The 22264-nt window shown below is 32.4% G+C and overlaps 2 protein-coding genes across 5 annotated transcripts; one reads left to right on the top strand and one right to left on the bottom strand.

The window, feature by feature from the left end:
- Positions 1-275: 275 nt before the first annotated feature.
- On the bottom strand, positions 276-6950 carry LOC125809481 (probable magnesium transporter NIPA6). Its single transcript, XM_049489109.1, has 9 exons — positions 6470-6950; positions 4175-4231; positions 3992-4082; positions 3750-3910; positions 3527-3654; positions 2419-2556; positions 1345-1437; positions 1151-1268; positions 276-661 (listed from the first exon to the last, which is right to left on the bottom strand). The coding sequence occupies exons 1-9, from the start codon at positions 6588-6590 to the stop codon at positions 534-536; spliced, it is 1035 nt and encodes a 344-aa protein (XP_049345066.1). The 5' UTR covers positions 6591-6950; the 3' UTR covers positions 276-533.
- Positions 6951-17908: 10958 nt separating this feature from the next.
- Positions 17909-21696, top strand: LOC125809486 (protein DETOXIFICATION 54). Of its 4 annotated transcripts, none has more exons than XM_049489114.1 (5): positions 17915-18033; positions 18148-18180; positions 18271-18380; positions 18480-19352; positions 20975-21696. In XM_049489114.1, exons 3-5 carry the CDS (start codon positions 18327-18329, stop codon positions 21545-21547), a joined length of 1500 nt encoding a protein of 499 aa, XP_049345071.1. In that variant the 5' UTR covers positions 17915-18033; positions 18148-18180; positions 18271-18326; the 3' UTR covers positions 21548-21696. The 4 variants fall into 4 exon arrangements, with proteins under 4 accessions (XP_049345072.1, XP_049345074.1, XP_049345071.1 ...); XM_049489116.1 differs by having other exon boundaries at positions 17946-18021; XM_049489115.1 differs by lacking the exon at positions 18148-18180 and having other exon boundaries at positions 17909-18033.
- Positions 21697-22264: the final 568 nt, after the last annotated feature.

A 22264-nucleotide genomic window follows, 5' to 3' on the forward strand; every position in this document is an offset into this window, starting at 1 on the left:
GCCGAGTTTTGGCTAAATGTATCTTTTATAGCCTATCTAGATTTCTGTTTCCTGTCATTTCATATTTGTATGGTATGGTGAAAATGTCTGCAATTCCATGCCTTTAAGTTAACAAATGCAACACCGGCTTCTTCCTGTGTCCATTCCACAAGTTATAGTACACAACACAAAGGAACAGAAATGTTAATACTCAAACTATCATTGCCTTGCTCAAGACTGTTCTTCGCGTACAGAACAATTTATCAACAGAATACTAATCTACCATTTTTTTAACCCGCTATACTACATCTAGGTTCCCACCAAACCCAGAAATCTACAAACTAGGCTGAAAAATTGAGTCATAGAAATGGCCGAGAATAATCAACAGATATCAGACATCTCACCAAAAGAATAAAAACAGAAAACACTCTCAAGCTGAAATTGATAAAGGGGAGATGACCGGAAAATCCAAAATTTGGCACACGTATTTTTTTTGGACGGAAATGAACAGCCATAGAGAAGTGCCTCCAACCAATCATTTAAGTTCTTTTGCGTTACTTGAAATGATCCTGCCTGATTATTGCAACAAACTCTGAATGCAAACTGTCCTCTTTCTGCTTCCATATTTCTCCGTTGGCATGTATTAACCATGATATTTGAGGGGAAAGTTGTGCGTACAAATCTGCAAGTAATATATGATATTTAAACTAATCAAAGACGTGCCCAAAAGCAACAAATTTCTGGTTGCAATAACTGCAACAAACAAGAATATATACATTCAGAATGTCTAGACTATGATAAGTCATCTTCTTCTATTAATGCTCTACCTACAGAAAGTGATAACACTATCTCCAGATCATCTCATAAACAGGAGAACAATATCCTATTCCCTTTGAACGAGAGGCTATTTCCAATCAAAAAACTGAAATTCATTCTACAGAAGCACTTGAGCTCCATAGCAACAAAGAGATTTATCAAGTTTAAAAGAGCATCTACTGAAGGAGACAAGTTTATCCACACCTATTACTACTTCATAACAACAAAGAGAGTTATCTGAGTATCATCTAAAACTTTTATCACAATAATCAGTATGCATAACCTTTTTGCATTGTTGCACAGACTAGAATGATACGGCACATGGATTTTTTCTGATCAAGCTCAGTGTAATTACCTGTACTAGGAGGAGGATCTGGATCTCTTGTACTATGAAGAACCAATGTACCAGAGAGCACAGTTAAAAAGCCACAAAGCGCTGAAACTATGCTGCTAACACTCTGACCAGACCAATCCTGAGAGAAAGACATGACATTAGAATTAAAATGAGAGAAGGCCCCCTTGCATCCCGAACATAAACTTTCAGAATACCTTAAACATTATGGCACTGGCTAAAATTGTAAGTGATGTGAACATGGCATAATATATTGGAGAAACCACAGCTGTGTTAAATGTGTCCAATGCCTGCAAGAGCCAAATTCAGGCATTTGTCCAATTTACATTACAAGTCTAAGCCAAGATCCAATAACATGTAGTTTCCATAGTAATCCCTGTAATTATTAGCTCAAGCATTTGAACAAATGCCAATGAGTGTTGGTTCATAAGTTCTCCAATTACAATTGTACTTGTAAAAAGAAATGGATATTGGTTCTAACTCAACCTCAAAAGATAGCTCAAGAGATCACCCATGTGGTGAGAATTGTCCAAGCCATATTAAAGAGATCTCTTCACACACTACCCCACGCCCAAGAATGGAGATCTAGTGGTGGGCAATTTAATAAGGGGAGCGTTGAAAAATGCTCTTTTACCAATTGTTGGTTTTTAGCAAAGAGATTTCGGAAAATAACAGAGCAAGACTGAGAGGAAAATGCTGCAATGCTATCAAAGGGAACTTTTTTATTCAACTTACTCTACATTTACGGGGAACTTAAAATTTAAAAAAAAAAACAGTAAAAATATGATCATTATCCTAGCCTGGAGTATCTCCAGAGAATCATATCTTACCTTCATCCCTATCCCAGTTTATATGACATACATTACCTTTTAGTTAGTCCCAAAAAGAATGACACATTTCCATATTTGGCAAATGTTTAATGACATTATCAACATTTTACCCATGCTGGGTCACACTTATTGGGCAAAAAGTCCACAAAAGTGTATTCTTCTATTTAAAAATTCATTTCTTTTAAGGGTAGGTTTGGAACATTGCAAAGTCTTTTCATATTGCATTAACTTTGTGCCAAGTCAAACTAATATCACATAAATTGGGACAAAGGGAGTAACTAATTACTAGAACTTAAGGCTAGCTAGCTAACAAACTTTAACTAGGATTTATTCAAAAACAACACAGTTAAACAAAGTTACTGTAGTCCAAAAGCATAATTCTAATAGTACTCTCAGACTTCAAACATCACTACATACTACAAGGAGAAGTAGAAAGTCTACCTTATTTAAGTAATTTAGTTGAGTAATTATACATGTAACAGAAACCATCACAAACACCCAAGTTTGAAAATTTGCAGCTTGGTTTGAACCCTCCAATGTAAGCTTTATAGCTATACCGATAGCTTTGATGCTCATAACCTACAACAGAGCAACAAACAAGCTTAAAATGACTGCTACATGCAATTTTTACCAATTGTACTTCTGAGAAATTTAGAAGGACCAGTTCCTATATTTTCTTTACTTCTCATTCGGAATAATTTTACCATGTTTCATTGGCAACACAAGCCCTCTCTAAGTCAGTTCGGCAAAAAGAACTGCAATAGTAGCTCATTTAATACAAAAAATTTAAGAGAGGAACCAATTCATAAACTGTTATTTATCAAGTCTTTAAAGCAAAATACATGAGAGTATTATTCATAAGATAGTGAATTCGATTGATAAAGAAGTCATAAAATAACTCGACCTCGAACTAACAAGATGTGACTAGATAAAAGCTTATCTCAACTAGCAACAAAGACTTGTTTTAAATTTATGTAAAAGACAAAAATTAATAAAATAAAGTAATAGCACTGCAATCTTTTATTGAGTTACACACTTACTAGTCATGGAAAAACAACAGCAACCCTGGATGCCTTATAAATTATAACAGATCAAAGAATAGTCATTTGTACAAGCATAGTGGCAGGAAAAGACATCTAGTGACATGCTAACACGTTACAGCACCCTAAAGCTCTGGAGTAATATTTCAAGTTCCATACATCCATTTATACCTAAATGAGAAGTTCTCTTTTACTTCAGTGACAACTAGCAATGGATCGAGGACCCAGGGGCAGTTTGACTCTTAACAACTTAAAAAATATGATCCATTTTGTGGTCACATAATGCTATTCCAACACCACAGAGAAAGGTAGAATTCGGATTAACTTTAAAAGATAAGGCGTCTTGCAAACTGCCAACTTAGCTACACGGTTAACTCAGTCAGGTCAGAGCTACAGACTAAGGCACGGTTGTGACACATGTTTCTTCCCTTCCTTCCTTCTCTTTCTTAATTCTTGAGTAGAAGTAGAGACTCTGTAGGGATATAGATCAATACAATAGAGGCACTAACCGTCAAGGAACCAATAATGGAGCAAACACCAATATAGACCATGATATTTGTCCGACCATAGCGAGGCTCACAATACAAGACTAGTACCAATGTTATTGCAACTGCTGATGCAGTGTACAAAAGAAAAGCTGCAAAACAAAGAGTGGAACATCAATAAAATGATATATCAGCAAGGCAAATAAGAATGATATTCAAGGAAATACAGCACAGTACATCAGCACACCTGGTTGTGTAGCTAATGCCCATATTTCATCCACTGAATTGAGATCATGTTCACGAGGTGCATGAAGAACAATGACAACGGAACCTACTATACATAAAAGACATCCTAATACTCCCAGTTTCTTCAATTTTTCCTTCAGTATGAAATGTGCTAGAACAGCACTGCAGCAAAGCGCCAAATTATATGGAAGAAAACCGAATAAGCCATTTCCCAGAAAATAATAAAGTCAAGTGGAAATTTACCTCACAATTATACTTAAAGCTCCAAGCGGTGTCACAAGAACTGCTGGCGCATAAATGTAAGCCACAAAATTTGCAAATTCTCCAACAATCACTGCAAGGATTATGGTGAACATTGCACTCTATATTAGAATAACAAATTCAGGAACATATTCTCTGACAAATAAGAAGCAATTCAAGACTTACTAGTTACCATCCCAATCCACCAAAGAGGCTCCCGTAGATAACCATATCCACCCGAGCCTTCAGCAAGAAACAAATATCTCATTGTCAAATAGACAGAGCAACAGAGTTCATATAATCAGCTTTTAAACTAAGTTCTATTTAATGCTGATACAGAAAAGCATCTTCTATATATAAACTTTACAAGATGTGCCCGATGTATCTACTTTTAATGTGGAAACTAGCTGATAAATTACAATGTCAAGGAAATTCATTCAGCTTATTACAGTGCAGAATGATTTAAAAAATCCATTACACTGATCATTTTCAGTTCTTAAAGTCAAGATCCATTTATTATGTCTTGAGCTCATTTCTTCTCTGTAATACATGTATTAGTACTACCTAATACAGCAGTCGGTTTATTCGGAAATGATAGATCAAATAATTTGGAATTACCAACAACAATCATTTAGTGAAGCAGAAGCATGAGTGCATATATTTAAATTGCTGACCCATTCTACAAGTGGTAACTATCAAAGTATCAAAGGTATTAAGTTTAAACAGGTGCTGCTGGAGTCACTCTGATTGCTAAAACAATGTCATTAATCCTAGATAACTGCCACCAAAATTCTAGGCAGCTGACTGGTCAACATTCAGAAGAATATGAATTCATTTTCAAGAACCTCTCCAAGATTATTCAAGGACTACACTTACTTGCATGATAAGTGTGAAGTGTCAATTCCAATATAAGTAACTTGATATTCATTTTCCCAGAAATGTACACCCAATACTTCCCTTTCGGAGAGAAGTGCGAATTCCATTCCTTGAGTTCCAGAACAAGTTTTCATTATTCCCACACAGATAACTGCTTTGTAAGATGCAATATCACCTTTTATAAGCAGTCATTGTGTATTAGTAATACTCACTGTGACTCTACATTTGCTGGAAGAGTTACCCCATTGCTCTTATTTTACAGTCGGGCACCTACAACATGGTGTACCAACAGAGGATAACATAGTCTTAGACTGTACTTAAGCAGAAAAAAAAATGAAGTAAGAATTTTCAGGTGTAAAACATGTGTTTCACCCGCAAAATTAAAATGGGGACAGCAGAAAAGCAGGTACCACCATACCAGTATAAAAGAAACCCAACATCATCAGTCTGTTGCCACTTGATATTTCAAAGTAAGAAGGAAAGAACAATACATTCATCAAGCATAATCTCCAATTCCATACATCTAGAAACAGCATCTGATATACTATAAACTTTGATTACTATGCCTCTTGGCTGATGGTAAATTGGTAATGCAGTAAAATGGTTAGAAATATCAATCTTCAATTGACTAATTTTGACTTGATCATATAATAGTCAGTGTCATCTATATGAGTCCACTATATCCATTCTACATATCTGGGCCCAAATCAATTTCAATACTACAAGAATTTTATATAAAGAAAAACTGGGGGTTTTTTAGAGTTGAGAGATTCTCCAAATGTCACACTTCTTTTTTGTACACTAACATACAAGGTTTTAACCTTATTCCCAATTAGCTAGCGTCATCTACAATAAATCATTTACTTTAACTGTGATTCTTACCTAAATTGCCTTAGTTGAGAGATTGTAGGGGTTTTGTGGTCATTGTTAGGATCTTCATTACCAGGTGTCATGAAGAAGCTAATAAAGCAAACATTGGACTATGATAAATAATATAACAAAGAGACATATACCAATACAAAAAAATTTAACATGAGAAATTCACAAAGATAAAAAAAGAGTACAAACATATAAAGAGAATAACCCCACAAAATTCACTCGTAAAGAAGTTTACTTTTGCCCTAAACAAAACTCTCTTGAGACTACATTGTGGATGCTCTAAATTGGGAAGGAAATCCTCAATTAATAGAAATTCAAAACCTGTTCTTCCAAGAAAAGGATTAGCCAAATATGGAAACTTTATATTTTCCTAATAAAATCTAGTTATCCTAAATGTTATATCCAAATATGATAAATAAATTAGGGCAAACACCTACAACTACTTGCGTTTGTATAATTTTAAGCAAGGTCAACCTTCCTAACCTTAGCAAGAAGTAATGCATTGCAACACACACACGTATAAAGAACTGAGCATATTAAACAACTTCAGCAAAACTACAAGGTAGAAGAAAACACACAAACATCGGCAAACTGAATGGGAACACAACTAAACCTCCATGAATCCACCACTAGAAGCATTGACAAAGTTCAAAATCAACAAAAAGCAATAAATTATTGACAATTAGACCTAAAAACACTTAGCTATCAAGAAAATGAATTACTCACTGGCCCGAGTACCAGAGGCGCCTGCCCTCTGAAGACCCTTCTTCTTGATAATGAAACTGGAACCAATAAAAGCACTAGACGCCACAGCCAATCCAAAACCAGTCAAATTAGCACTGTACATGATCCCAATATTATATCGAAACTATTGGGCAACAATTTTGGAATTTAATTCTCATCTGAACTTCCCAAGAACAAAACTTTCAACACCCAAAAGGTTTCCCTGGATATACTCAACAAGACAACACTCAAGTAAGACTAAAATAACAAGAAAAACGAAATGGGCAAGTTTGAAAAACTTGAAACCACTGTAGCTTTACTCAATTACCCCAAAATTGTAGAGCTGAGAACGGAAAAACAGCAAGAAAAACGAAATGGGTATATGAGAAAATTGGCGAAAACAGGTTTGAAATGGTGAGCTAACAGTGCAAGCTCGTTATAGACAATAATGGAGAATAGTATTACAATAAGCATAATTTTGTCATGCTTTGATTCGTTGCTTTGGTTGATTTGGCTATGGTATGTCTTCGACAATTGGGCATAACTATGAATAAATCATACATTACGTGTAGCTTTTAATTAAGTGGTTTATTATAGTTTAATTATTTAAATTAGGTAGCTTGTAAAGTGTGGTGAGAAGGAAATGTTTTCTTCAAAAAAAAAAAGTTGGTTTTTAATTTATTTTTTTTAGAAAATATCTTTTATTTTTGCTAAAGATTAGAAAATACTTTTTAGGAAAATAATTTCTGACCTGAAATCAAATTCGATAATTGATTAAAGACCCGATCTCGACACTCGAATCGAGATACGACCCAAAGATCAATTTGAGATTTAATCTCGACAATCGATCTGGGACTAAACCCTAACTATCGACTAAGGATGACCTGGAATTCAAACTGACCAACCACGACCAGACCACAAGACTCGAACCGGGATGCGATATCAATGACCGATGCAGGATCCGACCAAGGAACTGACTCTGACTTCTGATCTAGGACCCTACATTTGACCTGAAACCCAACCCTAACCCTGACATTCGAATTGGGACGCAATCTTAACGATCGATAAGGGATCCGACCTAGGACCTGATCTTAACTCCCAAATCTGGGACTCGACATTCGAAATGGGACTCGACTTTTGAATTGAGACTCAACCCTAACACTCGACCTTGAGTTCTGACTCAGGACTCGACCTCGAATTCTGACTCAAGACTCAACCTCGAGTTCTAACTCAAGACTCGACCTCGAGTTCTGACTCAAGACTCAACTTTCAAACAAGGATATGATTTCAACTCTCGACTCGAGATGAGACTTCTAAATTAGGATCCGGCCTCGATCTTGACTTAAAACTTAACTCCAACACCTGATTCGGAACTTCACCCTAACACATGTCTCGAGATTAGACCTCGAATCCTAACCCAAATCTGACACCAAATCGAAATCCAACCCCGATACAATCCAGGACTCGAGAGTTTGTTTTTCATTGATACTATTACATTATATTTATATATTGATATGGTATTATGAAGGACTGTTTTATTCCTTCAATGAGTCACTCACTAGTCCCCCAGACCCCATGATACCATCAAAATATATTTATATGTTGGCATGGTATCTTGAAGAATTACTTCAGTCCTCTATGATATAATCATAATCTATCTATATATTGATATGGTATCACTGAGGTTTGCTTCAGTTCTTAATGATACTATTTCAGTATATAGTATTTCTATGTTATAATGGTATCATTTATGTCTGTTTCAGCCCTTTCATGAGACCCCCCTGAATCATCTGTGATACCATCATAGTATATTTGTATATCCTTCATCATTCAGTAAGATACTCATCAGTCCTTCATGATACCATAATAATATATTTATATACTATTATGGTATCATTGAGGTTTGCTCCGGTCCTTCATTGACACTTTTCAATCCTTTATGATGTCATCACAATATATTTATTTATTGACATGATATCATTGAGGTATATCATTTTTAGCAAATATGATACCCTATTATATACTAGTAAAGTATCATAGAAAATTGGTTCATTCCTTAAAAATGAGGTTCAGTCCTTAATGGTATCATTCTGAGGTAAAGTATCATAGAAAATTGGTTCATTTCTTAAGAAAGAAGTTCAGTCCTTAATGATGTCAACCTGATATATATCATATACTGAAATAATATCCAGATGATAAAATTTATTTTTATATTTCAAATTTTATATCTGTTTTAACAAGTTTTACTTGTACATGAAAAGTATTTATAGATATAGTGTCATGTTTTGGATATGAAATAAAAAATAAAATTTCCTATTAATTCCAATAAAAGCCATCGTGGGCCTAAATCCAGTGTCTAAGTGGGCTAAGACAATTCTCAAGCCCATGACAACCCCTCATAAAAGCTTTTACCTTCTTTTTTTTTTTTTTTTGTAGTTTCTAGTCTTTTTAGTAATACAGTCATAGATATTCATTCAATTAAAATAATTTTACCAAAAAGTATCGACTAATTAACAAAAACAAAATAGACTAGAGCATAGGGTGGATTTGATCAAACAGGTAACTCAATGTATAGACATACATCTTTTACCCTTTCCTCAAAAAACACACAGTGAATCACTAAATAACTTTGACATTCGCTTTGATGGAACATTTCAAATAGCTTAAGATCATTACACATAATAGTCTAATTTCTTTATCTCGTGTTGTTTCGACTAACATTTAAAAATACGTATTGACTTGAACGTCGAACTAGTTAGTTTTCATAGTCATTTTAGGTGGGACGGATCAAGAATTGAATCGGACTTAGGGTTGAGTTATAAATAAATTTAAATATTGATTTTAATTTTAGTGTCACGTCAATAAATAGGTATCAAAAAATGTATTTCCAACTAAAATAATCATGAAAATTATCTAGGCAAGTCGGATGACTATGGAAACTAACTACGCAAAGTTGAATAATTTTTTAAAACAAAATAATGTTGATTGACTTTGATAGTCAATTAGCAAAGTTGAGTGATCATCTAGCTAGGCATTCAACTCCGAAAAAGACGTTAAGACACGAAACACAAAAAGTGCTATTACAATAAGCATAAAAAAATTAGGAATATGTTCAATGACCTTAGAGTTAATTATATATCAGTAGTACTTAGTTTCTAATTGTAATATAAATATTGCAAGATCAATGCATGATAACACGATGATTATTCTTTGCAGCACTCAATTTATGTAATATACAAATGTTTCTTCATCACTTTGAAAAGAAGTTAGAGGATCCAACATAAATAGTGGTCAACAATATATTGTTCTTTTGTATTTTATATTTTTTTGGTCAACAAGATATTTATATTAAATTACTCAATATGCATCAATACATAAAAGCGATAGCGTTGAACATTTGTTAGCAGGGTTAAGGGAGGAGATATATTAGTAGTAGACTAGTAGTACTATTACAATAATTCGAGATACACGATGGCTTAGTAAGTCTAATAAAAAGAGTTTTCATTTTATCTATCTTTAGTTTATTCTAGATAAATACCGATGAAACTTGGAGATAACAACTTTCTAACACCAAAGAAAATTAATTTATGTAATTTTAGATTCTTTTCTTGCTAAAATATTTGTCACTTAGTTCACCTCGTTGAAGCTATGATGTAGTGTGTGTGTTTGTTTATGCAAAGTTTTAATTCAAAGAATTTTTCTTTATTTATAATTAAAGTTTGAAAAAAGGGATACTTTAAAAAGTGAATGCTTGTAAATCCACTATGTTAAGATATATAAAACACTTTTAAGATTCATCCGTCAATATTTTATCTCATGTAAGGTTCCTATAATAAAGAAAATTAGACAGAAAATTGTACTATACCACCGATATGGCCTATGGCCTATGAGTTGTGGTGCAGTAGTAGTCGAGATTGTTTCACTCTTAATCAGAAGTTTTGGTTTTCGAGTCTTGAATATGGAGAAAATTTTATTGAAAGTGTCCCTCTCAATGAATCATACAGTACGCGATTCAAATTTAGTCGAAACTTGTGATATTAAAAAAAATTAAAAAAATTAAAAAAATTGCACTATACCTTATCACTAGAAAAGATCATGGATGTATAAAATTAGGAGTTGCTTTTTAATAATTTTCTTAAACAATCAATTTTCTAATAAAACAATTTCAAATCATGATACTTTAACAAAATATATGCTTTCTTCCTTTATCAATTTGACTTTCTTATTATATTAATGGAATTATTCTTCAGCTAATGCTTTTATAAAACTAATCCCTTACGTGTTGTTCTCTTCATCACTCTTGTAATGGGATATCTTTTAGTAAAAATAAATCTCATTTTTTACAGTTATTATGTTAGAAAAAAGTAACAACTCGAGGCTAGAAAATCTTACAAATTTGATGCATTTTAGTGACAGATATAGTACTGATCTATTTAAAGATAAATACATATTCGAACATATATAATAAAAGTATATATCTCATAAAATGAATTATTATTCATTAAAAATAAACACTAAATTGATATATATATATATATATATATATATATATATATATATATATGTTGAATTGATCTCATCATGATCAACTCAAATGCAGTCAAAAGTCATGCGAATTTTGCTTCAATTCTACATGAAAAGAAGAAAAGAGAACATGATTGTATAGTAATTAGTACATAGCATAAACAAATATAATATCACATATGAAAAATATTAGTATAGCAAATGAAACTAAAGATATGAAAGAATAAATTACCAATTGATCATGTTATGTTAATTTCATTAAGTACATAAAATTGAAAATGGTTGAAAAGAAGAAATGAGTTAAAGAAGAACAAGTTCTGAAAATTATATAGTAAGTAAAAAAAAATTATAACTCCTAAAAAAAGCTATCTTTGAAATTAAGTACATAAACTAGAGTATACTTTTTTGGAGTACCTCAATTAGAGTATACTTTTTTCATGTTCCATTATTAGCGATATTCATATTTTTTTTATTTGAAAGTGTAATGTAAATTTAGCCATATGAGAAAATATGTAATGATGGAGACAATTCTAACACTAAAAATTGTTGGATTCTGTATCTTTTTTTATCATAATTGCACAATATAAACATATGAGATTATTTTTGGACCAAGTAGAAAGGATATCCTATATTTTCATTTGAAATTCCACCAAGTTACACAACTTAATGCTACTACTACTGTCATCCTCCAAATATCAAAATTCAAAATCAATCATCATATGTTCAATCAAACACTAAAATAATGTATGAATTAGCTTTTATATATTATTAGTATACATATTTTGTTTGTTACACTTCTTTGATCTATGTATAATTAATGTTTGTATTAGTAATATACTATATTGTGTATTAGTAACAGTGGCGGAGTCAAAATTTTCGTCAAGGATGTTCATACTTTAGAACAAGTAAAAAAATAAACCTTGCTAATCTGGATTTACTTAAAAAGTGGAACTTAACTTTTTAAAAAAATTAAATGCTTAAGTTTAGGCTTGAACAAATGCCTCCGAGGCGAATTTGAACAACCTTAACTAGTGGGCTATCTTTTTTTACTATGTCAAGAGTGTTCAACAATTAGCATATATCCAAAAATATTGATATTTAACATATATACTCACAAAAAATTTCTGACGAAGGTTATTCATCTGACCACCCTTGTTAAGGTGTAGCTTCGCCCCTGATTAGTATTACTATGGATTTCTGTGCATTAGTAATGCCATGAGTTCTAATGCATGCATTAGCAATTAGCATGATTAAAGACACAATTGTCCCTCAAAAACTTTTTCACATTCTTTCGACTATATTTGTGGAGGGTATTTTTGTAAGCAAATATTTTTTAAAAAAAATTTATGCAATGCATGATATTTTTAGTACATCAAACCAAACACTGCATAATAAAAATCTCGACATAACTAATACAAGCATTACTAATATATTATATTTTACATTATTCTTATACACTTTACCAAACGACTTCTTAATGCTTTTATCTCTTAGAGTCGTTCAATTTTATTTTGTCATATAAAAATCACTCAATAATGACAATTATTTCGGACTCATATTAATTTTGTTTTGTAACAGAAAATTAAAGTCACTCCATTATTATCATTTCATCTACACATTCAACCACTTGGAGCGTTATTTTTAATAGATATTGTTGACTTAATTTTTCTTATGATAAATGCAAAAAAAAATAAAAGGTTATTTATTTGTGTGATTTTTTTATTAAAAAAACAAAATTAAGTAACTTTATGAGATAACTACATTTATCGAATGACTTTTATGTTACAAAATAAAGTTTAGTAACTTTTCAGTAAAACATCTATTAATATTCTTTGTCATTATCAAACACATCCTAAAAAAATAAGTTAATTACAAGGCGGTGAATGAAAATGACAGAGAGTGGGGTAGTGAAATATATACGGATAACCAATTTTAGATTTAGGATTCTCATTTAAATCATAAACGTATTGTGTAACTTTTTTATTAGATTGTTCAATTTAAAAATACTTTCAATTTATGCGACTAAAGTTGAAAATTTTGATCCAAAGCTAAAATTTATGCCTGAGGAGTATTAAAAATATCTCCAATTATTGTGCTATCCCAACTGCATAACTTCAGATTGATTCAACAATTGTCCATATGTAATAAAGAATAATTTAAAGAAGCAATTGACAATTAACATCATTAGCTTATTGAGTCATATGTTTTTTTTATATATATTATACTCCATATATAAAAACGAAAAGCATATCGAGGAATATTATAGCTAGTCCTAATAATATTCAATTTATTATCTTATAAAATTCATGTGCATACAAAATAAGGCGGCTTTAAGATAATTTTATAAAATAGCTAGCAATTTATGTTAATTCTTCTTGAAAGAAAATTAAATGAAGCATCTTAGACCCTTCCAAATCAACTTCCATTATGAAGAAAGAGAACAAAAACTCGAGCAAGTTTTTGGATAAAGACATCACATAATTTTATAATTTTAAATATTTTTCTCTGATTATCAAAATATTTATAATATTATATGTTTATTTTTTGCACTTAAAATACTCCTAGGACAACATCAAGTTTCTTTCAGTGGGGTTAGGAGCATAATACAAGAGAAACATAATTTTTGCTCATTTTTTTTGTTGAACTTCTCTCCGATTAACTTTCTGTTACATATTAGTTGTCATTTTTTTTTGTGTCTTTTTGAAATTATACATAAAAAATAGGGATAACAGTCTGAAAAATATCCCAACTTTGGTCGGATTTGCTGTTGCGATACTAAACTTTCATAAGGACCTATTACCTCCCTAGACTATTTAATACCGTATTTTTTACCCCCTGAACTATTTAATAGTGTATTTTAAAAGTATATATGTGCCCACGTGGACACATTATTATTTATAATTTTGCATTATTTTTTATGTCCACATGGGCAAATATATATGTTTAAAATAAGGTATTAAATAGTCTAGGGAGGTAATAGGTCCTCATGAAAGTTTAGTATCGCAACAACAAATCCGACCAAATTAAGGTTGAGGTATTTTTTAGACCCTTATCCCTAAAAAATATAATATTTCAATAATTTATTCTTAACTCTTATTTACATTTTAAAAATTATAAAATTTATTCAGCAATGTGTTGATAGACTCATATACTCACATGGAGTATGATCTTCATAGAATGAGAGATTTTCGAGGCAATTCAAAAAGAAAAGATAACCGTATGAGAGTTTGTTTACCCTTTGAGGTAAGTTTATAAGTATTAATTTTTTAGACTTTGGCTTGAAATTAAGATAGTTTATTGTATAAAGCATGCTATGGATCGGACGTATTGTATAAAACATGCTATTTTTTTCATAAATTGATTTCTATTCATTGTTTGTTCATGAAGATATTGAGATGAAAAACATGGCATTAAAAATGACGGATAAGTTTGATAATAATGTCTTTCAATATAGTAAGACTCACTCCGTATGTTCTTAATTACTTGTTCACTTTTGAATTAATACACCTATTAAGAAAACAATTATTGACATGGTGAGTTTACCATTTCACCCCTATTAATTATGAAGTAATGAATTAGGGTGTGTTTGGTATGAAGGAAAATGTTTTTCATGGAAAATGTTTTCCTGAAAAACAAGTAGATTTTTGACTTATTTTCTCATGTTTGGTTGGTGAGTAGAAAATATTTTTAGTATTTGATTTATGAATGAAAAATGTTTTTGAGAAAATATCTTTTATTTTTACTAGAGAGTAGAAAATAATTTGAAATTGAAAATACTTTTTTTTTGGGGGGTGGGGGGGCAAGTAGGAGGGGCTAGCCAGGGGGAGGGGTCAAGGGTAGGGGTGAAAAAAATAAAAAATTGAAGTTGAAAATATTTTTTAAAATCAAACTTAATTTTTTTTTTGGGGTGGGTAGGGGGGGGGGGGGAAGGATCGAGGGTAGGGGTGAAAAAATAAAAATTTGATTGAATATATTTTTTAAAAACAAACTTAAATTATATATTTTTTTTGGGGGGGGGGGGGGGATCGAGGGTAGGGATGAAAAAATAAAAATTTGAAGTTGAAAACATTTTTTAAAACAAAATTAAATTATTTTTTTGGGGGTGGGGTGGGGGTGGGGGGTGGTCGGGGGTAGGGTAAAATTTTTTTGAAGTTGAAAATATTTTTTAAGAACAAATTTAAATTATTTTTTTGGGGGAGGGGGGGGGGGTGGTCGAGGGTAGGGGTGAAAAAAATAAAAATTTGAACTTGAAAATATTTTTAAAAAAACAAACTTAATTTTTTTTGGGGGGTGGTGGTGGTGGGGGGGGGGGGGGCTGGCCGAGGGGTGTGGTAGGGGGCTAAGGGGTAGGGGTGAGGGTGGGGTAAAAAAATAAAAAATTGAAGTTAAAAAATATTTTTTCAAAACAAGCTTTAATTTTTTTGGGGTGTTTGGGGTGGGGGGCTGGTTTGCGGGTAGGGATAAAATAAATTGATTTTTTCAACAAAAAAATAATTGTAATTTGAAGTTGGAGGAAAGTTTTGGAAAATGTTTTCCTTAATTTTTGAAGGGAAGTCATTTTCCTTAAATTTGAGGAAAATAAGTTGATTTAGAAAACATTTTCCAAGATATTTAACCCAACCAAACATGAGAAAATTGGAAAACATTTTTCGGAAAATGTATTCCTTCGTACCAAATATACCCTTAAAAACTTAAGATTTTCAAGAAGTTATAACTTTTTTAAAGTAATTAATTGAGGGTATAATAAGTAAAAAAAAAAATTATTCTTTCTTGATTTGTCAAAATAAACAAGTAATTAAGGACAACTAAAAAAAGAAATGTGGACAAGTAATTAGGGACAGAGGGAGAGTATTACTTGTTGTTTGTTGCTATAACTCTGGATCCATATTTCAAGTAAAAATTTGCTACTTTGATCAGGAATCGAGGTAATGATTTTGATTTTTAAGTTTCTACATCTACAACATTAATTTTATCACATGTACAATCATCTTAATAAACAAATCGAAGCAAAAATCACATTGGGATTGAACAAATTCAAGAAGGGAAAACCAGTTACAAATTCAAGCCACAATTTAAAAGAGAAGTACGTAAAAAGTGAAGTTTCACGATATTTTAAATGTATAGTATTAGAATATATACACAATTGACAATATGTATACAAATATGCTTATATGTATCACAATGCTTTGAATTAAGGTAATATCATTTTTGACCTACAATAGCTACTCAATAAACTATATGTATATTCTATTAATGTATATAAACTCGATGAACTTTATATACACACTGAAGCTACCCTGTCACATTTATATTATATTTTGAATCAAATTATAACAGTATACATTAACTAAATGTATACATCAATTATATTTGTACTCTACTTCATGTATTCATAAAAAATTGTAGTAGATACATAAGTCTTCCTATTTTAAAGGAGTAAAAAACGATACGATTTTTTATACATACAAGTTAAATTAAAGATTAAAATAATAAATTCCTAATAAAGTGTTAGTTTTAAAAAAGGGAACGAAAATATTACATTTCTTATGAAGTGTTGGTCTTGTTGGACTAATTTTTCTAAATATTTTTACACCTAAAACTTACTAAATATTTTGAGTTATAAAATTGTCAATCCTAACTTGTACCTATATGTCTAATCTTTTTATTTTTTTTTTAAAAATATTCTACCTTATTTCATGAATCACATGAGGAGAGAACAACACGTGATACTTTCTAGAGGCTAAAATAAACATAAATAATTATTTAGGTACTATATGTAATACTACTTGCAATACTACTTTCTGCTAGATAACTTATTGTAATCAAAATCATTATTTCAAATCTACGGTTTGCATTTCAATAAAAACTTTTTGTAATAAATAATTAAAAAATAATCGACAAAGAAAAAGGTCTAGGTCATTTTTTATCATTAAATTCCTAAAGATTTTGTGGGGGGTCGTTTTTTGAAAGAAATGAGTTAGTAAACTTATTTTTTTGAAAAAAAAAAGAGCCTTTATATAAATAAAAAAAATTCTAAAAACTTTTAAAAAAAAATTATACTAGTAGTTTTTATATTTGTACAAAAAACGTGCTATTCAAAGGGTATTTTTAGAATGGTGTCGAAATATCATATTTAAACAAGTTTGGTAATAAATAAATCAAAATAAGGAATAAAAATATTATACTCTATTTGAAATCACAAGAGAAATGAGTGTTACACTTCACATATTTTTTTTTTAAAATTTCAAGATAACACATAACTTCTATCACAGTCTCTACCTTTCGTCTCTATCACAGCCTCTACCCTTCGGGTGAAAGACTCTGTGCACATTGGGTAAACCCCCACTATATAATAACTTGTAAGCCATACGAGAGATGTACCGCACTAAACAAAATCTTGTGCGACAGACTCGACTCAAAATTTTTCTCCTCAACTAAAAAAACGAAAGAAGGCACCCCCCCACCCCCACCCCCTACCCCCCACCCAAACCCCAACTGGTGGCCCTTTACTCCTTTCCTTTACCAAGTTCCTCTATCTCCCCCTTTTATACACACAGTGACACACAACATAAATACACTTATCAATGAAAATGTAACTGTAAAAAGTAGTACTCCATAGTGGAGCAGTAGTGAGAAAAAAAAAATGGCATTGTCTCATTCTCCAACCCCTCTCTGCCTCACTGCCTGCCTCTTGTGTTTTTTATAGGTTGAGAGAGGGGGGTCCCTATCCATCCACTCCAAATAAATACTAGAACAGAGTGCTTTCCTTTTCTCATGTGTCTTCTCAGGTCACAGTCGCCGCCATTACCATATATATATATATACACTTCGTATATATGTATGTATGAGTCTATCATAATACTGTATACATTAGAATAAAATAGGAAAGAGAAAAAATTGTTATATCCATTTCTACTATATATATACACATAACATATCACCACCCTATAGAACCCCATCGATTTTCTTTCCCTTTTCTCTGTGAATCTTGAAATTCAAACCATTTTGGTTTCAGAAACAGATGCTCAGAGGTAAAATATAAGGTGGGTTGGTTTTATTTTCATTGTTTTAGTTTCTTTGTAGTGTTAAAGAAAGAAAAGGAACAAACTTTGTGTGTTCTTCTTCATCTTTTTTTGTTTTTTCTTTTTGCGTTACAGTTTGAAGTTTGGCTTGGGAAACTGATAGCACAGGTGGATTTTGTTTTGTTTTGTTTTAGCTTTTATTTGTATGTAGAGAAAGAAAAAGGTGAAATCTTGAATGATGGTTATGTTTGTTTTCAGACACTGCATGCTATTCTAAGGAGTTTTCTTGACTACCCATTTCTCAGGCTTCATTAATGGCGGAGAAAGACCCTGATTTTTTCTCCCACAAACTGCCTACTGCTTCTCAGGTTTTGTTCTTTTACCCCCAAAGATTATAATTTTGTTATTTGTGTAATGTTATGGAAGAGGTGGTGCTAAGCTTGCATTTTTATTCTTGAAAAAAAAAGGTGGTGGAGGAATTGAAGGAGCTATGGGGAATGGCTTTGCCAATAACAGCAATGAACTGCTTAGTCTATGTTAGAGCAGTGGTTTCTGTTCTATTCTTGGGAAGGCTTGGAAGTCTAGAACTTGCTGGTGGAGCACTTTCCATTGGGTTCACAAACATAACTGGTTACTCTGTTCTTGTTGGTCTTGCTTCAGGTCTTGAGCCTGTTTGTAGCCAAGCTTATGGAAGCAAGAACTGGGACTTGCTTTCACAGTCTCTACAACGTATGATTTGCATACTTTTGTTGGCTATCATTCCAATAAGTCTTTTGTGGATTAATCTCGAGGGAATCATGCTTTTCATGCGTCAAGACAAGGAAATAACAGCAATGGCTGCAACTTACTGTATCTATTCACTCCCTGATCTTGCAACAAACACTTTGTTACAGCCTCTGAGGGTGTATCTGAGGTCACAGGGGGTGACTAAGCCTCAGATGTGGTGTACTTTTGTGGCAGTGCTCTTTCATGTGCCCTTGAACTATTTTTTGGTTGTGGTGATGGGGCTAGGAGTTCCAGGAGTTGCTATGGCTTCAGTGCTGACTAATCTGCATATGATGGTGCTGATGATGGGGTATGTCTATGTTTATGGGAGGTGGGAGTGGAGATGGACGGATGGGATTGGAGGGATTTGTGGTGGATTGGGGCCACTGCTGAAGTTGGCAGTTCCTAGTTGTATAGGGATCTGTTTAGAATGGTGGTGGTATGAGATTGTAACTGTTCTTGCTGGATATTTGCCTAATCCAAGGCTTGCTGTGGCTGCTACCGGGATTATGATACAGACCACTAGCCTTATGTACACTGTTCCCATGGCCTTGGCTGGCTGTGTATCTGCTAGGGTAAGTTTCCATTAAACTGTGATTGCTTTGATTACGTGCACGGTGCATCATATGATACACACTTAATGCTGTTAACATGATAAGAACTTTCATTTAAACATTACAGTTTGTTTGTTTATGGTACTGCTTTTTTATCGTGTTTGATTAAACATGGAGTTTAACTTTTAGCACATACCAAAAATACTCTTAGAACTTGCGGTCACGCCTAGCACGTAATTAAGGGAAATTGCTTTAGATGTGTGACATACCAACACATCCAAAGACTGACCCTGGACCACTTCTCTGGGGAGTCTGACTCAACTAAGTCAATAAGCTGTGTCTGCTCTGAAATGAAAAAGGAGTCATAATTATGCAATTTCGTGACAAACCTGTCTAGTCATGAAATCTGCTGAGCTCTCGCAAATACAAAAAAATCCGTGTTTGTGTTCTTTAACCTATGGATGGATGATACAGCCATATTCCTACTACTGCAATTATTTATTCTAGCATAAATAAGTGATGGTTAGTTGATAATGATCTTTGTAATGGTTGCTGACAAATACTAATGAATGGATATGTTCCAATTTTCCGGAACTTGTCTGTTTGATCATTGAGGTGTAACATATTGGTGCTTGTGAATGTTGTTGTCAACTTGACATATTTAATTGTGAAAAGATGTGAGTCTGATTAATTAGGGGTTAAGGGAACAACTTGCTTTAATTTGATTGATGATTTGACCTCTTTGAGTCAAATACATTGCAAATGCTTGTTGGTTAGTTCTCCTAAATCCTTTTTTAATGATTAAGCAAGTGGTTTAGAAGTGGAAAGCAGTTAGGCCATTTATACTTTTGCCATTCATTATTCCAAGTGACTGCTCATCTTTTGGTATTTACTGTAGTTAAGAACATTTATTTGGGTAGTTTGGTGATATAAGATCCTAAAAGGTAATGAAATGTGTCGACATTTTGTGCATATTGATATGTAAGGAACCCCACAGTGAACTTAAGTTTGTTGTCCTTTTATGATTTGGCCCTTATGTGATTCTTGGATTAGAGTGCTTGATTCTATATGATATATGAACTCCATTTCCTCTTTTTAGCCTTTTCATCAATTATATACATGAGACCTGTTGTTATGGAAATATTGGTTCTTGATTTCATATAGTAACTAAAATACCAAAGAGACAGAGTGGCTTCTATTATAACTATAACATAAACTGGACAAAAAACAGAAACTTTTGTCCTGTCTGGTATCACATAATCTTCCTAAAGATTGTATGTTTTTTGTCAGTTACTTGATCACATCATACTTTATGTACATCCCTATCCGTCCAATTCAGTGAATGGTTACGGATATCGTGCTAGCAGCCACATCTACGCCCTGTTGCTTCCTCTTATGCACAACTTCCCCTATCTATTGGCTAATAGATAACATCATCATTTAACCAACTAGAGTTGACCAAAGATTTCATGCCTAAATAGTTGTGTATCTCTTTGCATATTTTATATGGTTGGCATTTTACTTCCATCCTAATTTTTAATGTTATACCATTTTCGTGTATTGATGTTGCCGAGTTACCTTTTTATTAAAAAAAGAAGCGAGATCAGTTCTGTAATGTTGTACTAATTTAACTTCCAATTCAGGTCGGGAACGAGTTAGGATCTGGGAAACCATACAAAGCGAAGTTAGCTGCAGTAGTTGCATTAGCTTGTGCGTTTGTCATTGGATTCATAAACGTTATATGGACGGTGATCTTCAGGAACAAATGGGGAGGCCTATTTACAAAAGATGAGATGCTTCAAGCACTTGTGGCATCAGTTTTACCAATAATAGGTTTGTGTGAGCTCGGTAACTGTCCTCAGACCACAGGTTGTGGAATACTCCGTGGAACAGCTCAGCCGGTTATAGGTGCCCGGATCAACCTCGGCTCGTTTTACTTCGTTGGCACTCCGGTAGCATTATGCTTAGCCTTCTGGCTAAAAGTTGGTTTTAGTGGTCTATGGTATGGTCTGTTATCAGCTCAAGCAGCCTGTGCTATCTCAATTCTATATACTGTCCATTGCTGCACAGATTGGGAAGGCGAGGCGTTGAAAGCGAAGAGACTAACCAACTTAGAGATGATGGGACATAGAGATGATACTAGTGATGATGATGATGAACAAAATGTCCTTTTGGTTAATGAGATGATCAAGGACAAGTTTGATGATGTTCCATAAACAAAAGTAAGAAAACAAGTTTTTTTAAGGAGCTAGGGACTCTGTTCTTGTTGTTTAGTTGCTTTTCTCAAGGCTAAAAGGAATATCATGGTGACCCATACAAAAATGTTGTTCCATAATTTCAGGCTCTAATACAAAATAACATTTTGCTTTGAGTTGCTCACCAATACTAGTGGTTCATATTTTATATTATTGAGGTGTTTTCCTATATTTTGGTGTCCTATAGTTAACTTTTACTTTTATGATTTTGTTGTATTTGAATAATTAATTGGCTATTGGGACCAATAATGTTGCTTATTAGGGAGTAAAGAGTAGAACAATAGACTAATTAGGTACCTAGCTATATATAAGTCTTTTAATATTTTGATTGGAGAAAATCTTGTCTTGGTTAGATTTTTTTATTTGAATGTTTTAAGTCTTAATTTACTTAGAATGTCGGTCCAATGGGTACTTATATCGAAGGTATTTTATTTCAACTAATAACATAGATTTTATTTGATAGATATTTTTGGGTGATTTATTGGAATAATCTTGAAAATGGATGATCTTGAACTTTTATCCTCACCTGTCCTATAGACAAAATATCAAGTTTAATAAAAAAAAAAAAAAATTATCTTGAAAATTTACTTATAGAGTGTAATTTTTCATATTATTATTTTTCTTACTCTAATTCTATGAATAATTCTACATTTTCTAACAAATAATAAAAGAGTGTAT

The sequence above is a fragment of the Solanum verrucosum genome, unplaced genomic scaffold, assembly GCF_900185275.1.
Source record: "Solanum verrucosum unplaced genomic scaffold, falcon-dt-bn FXZP01000062.1, whole genome shotgun sequence".
Classification (NCBI taxonomy): domain Eukaryota; kingdom Viridiplantae; phylum Streptophyta; class Magnoliopsida; order Solanales; family Solanaceae; genus Solanum; species Solanum verrucosum.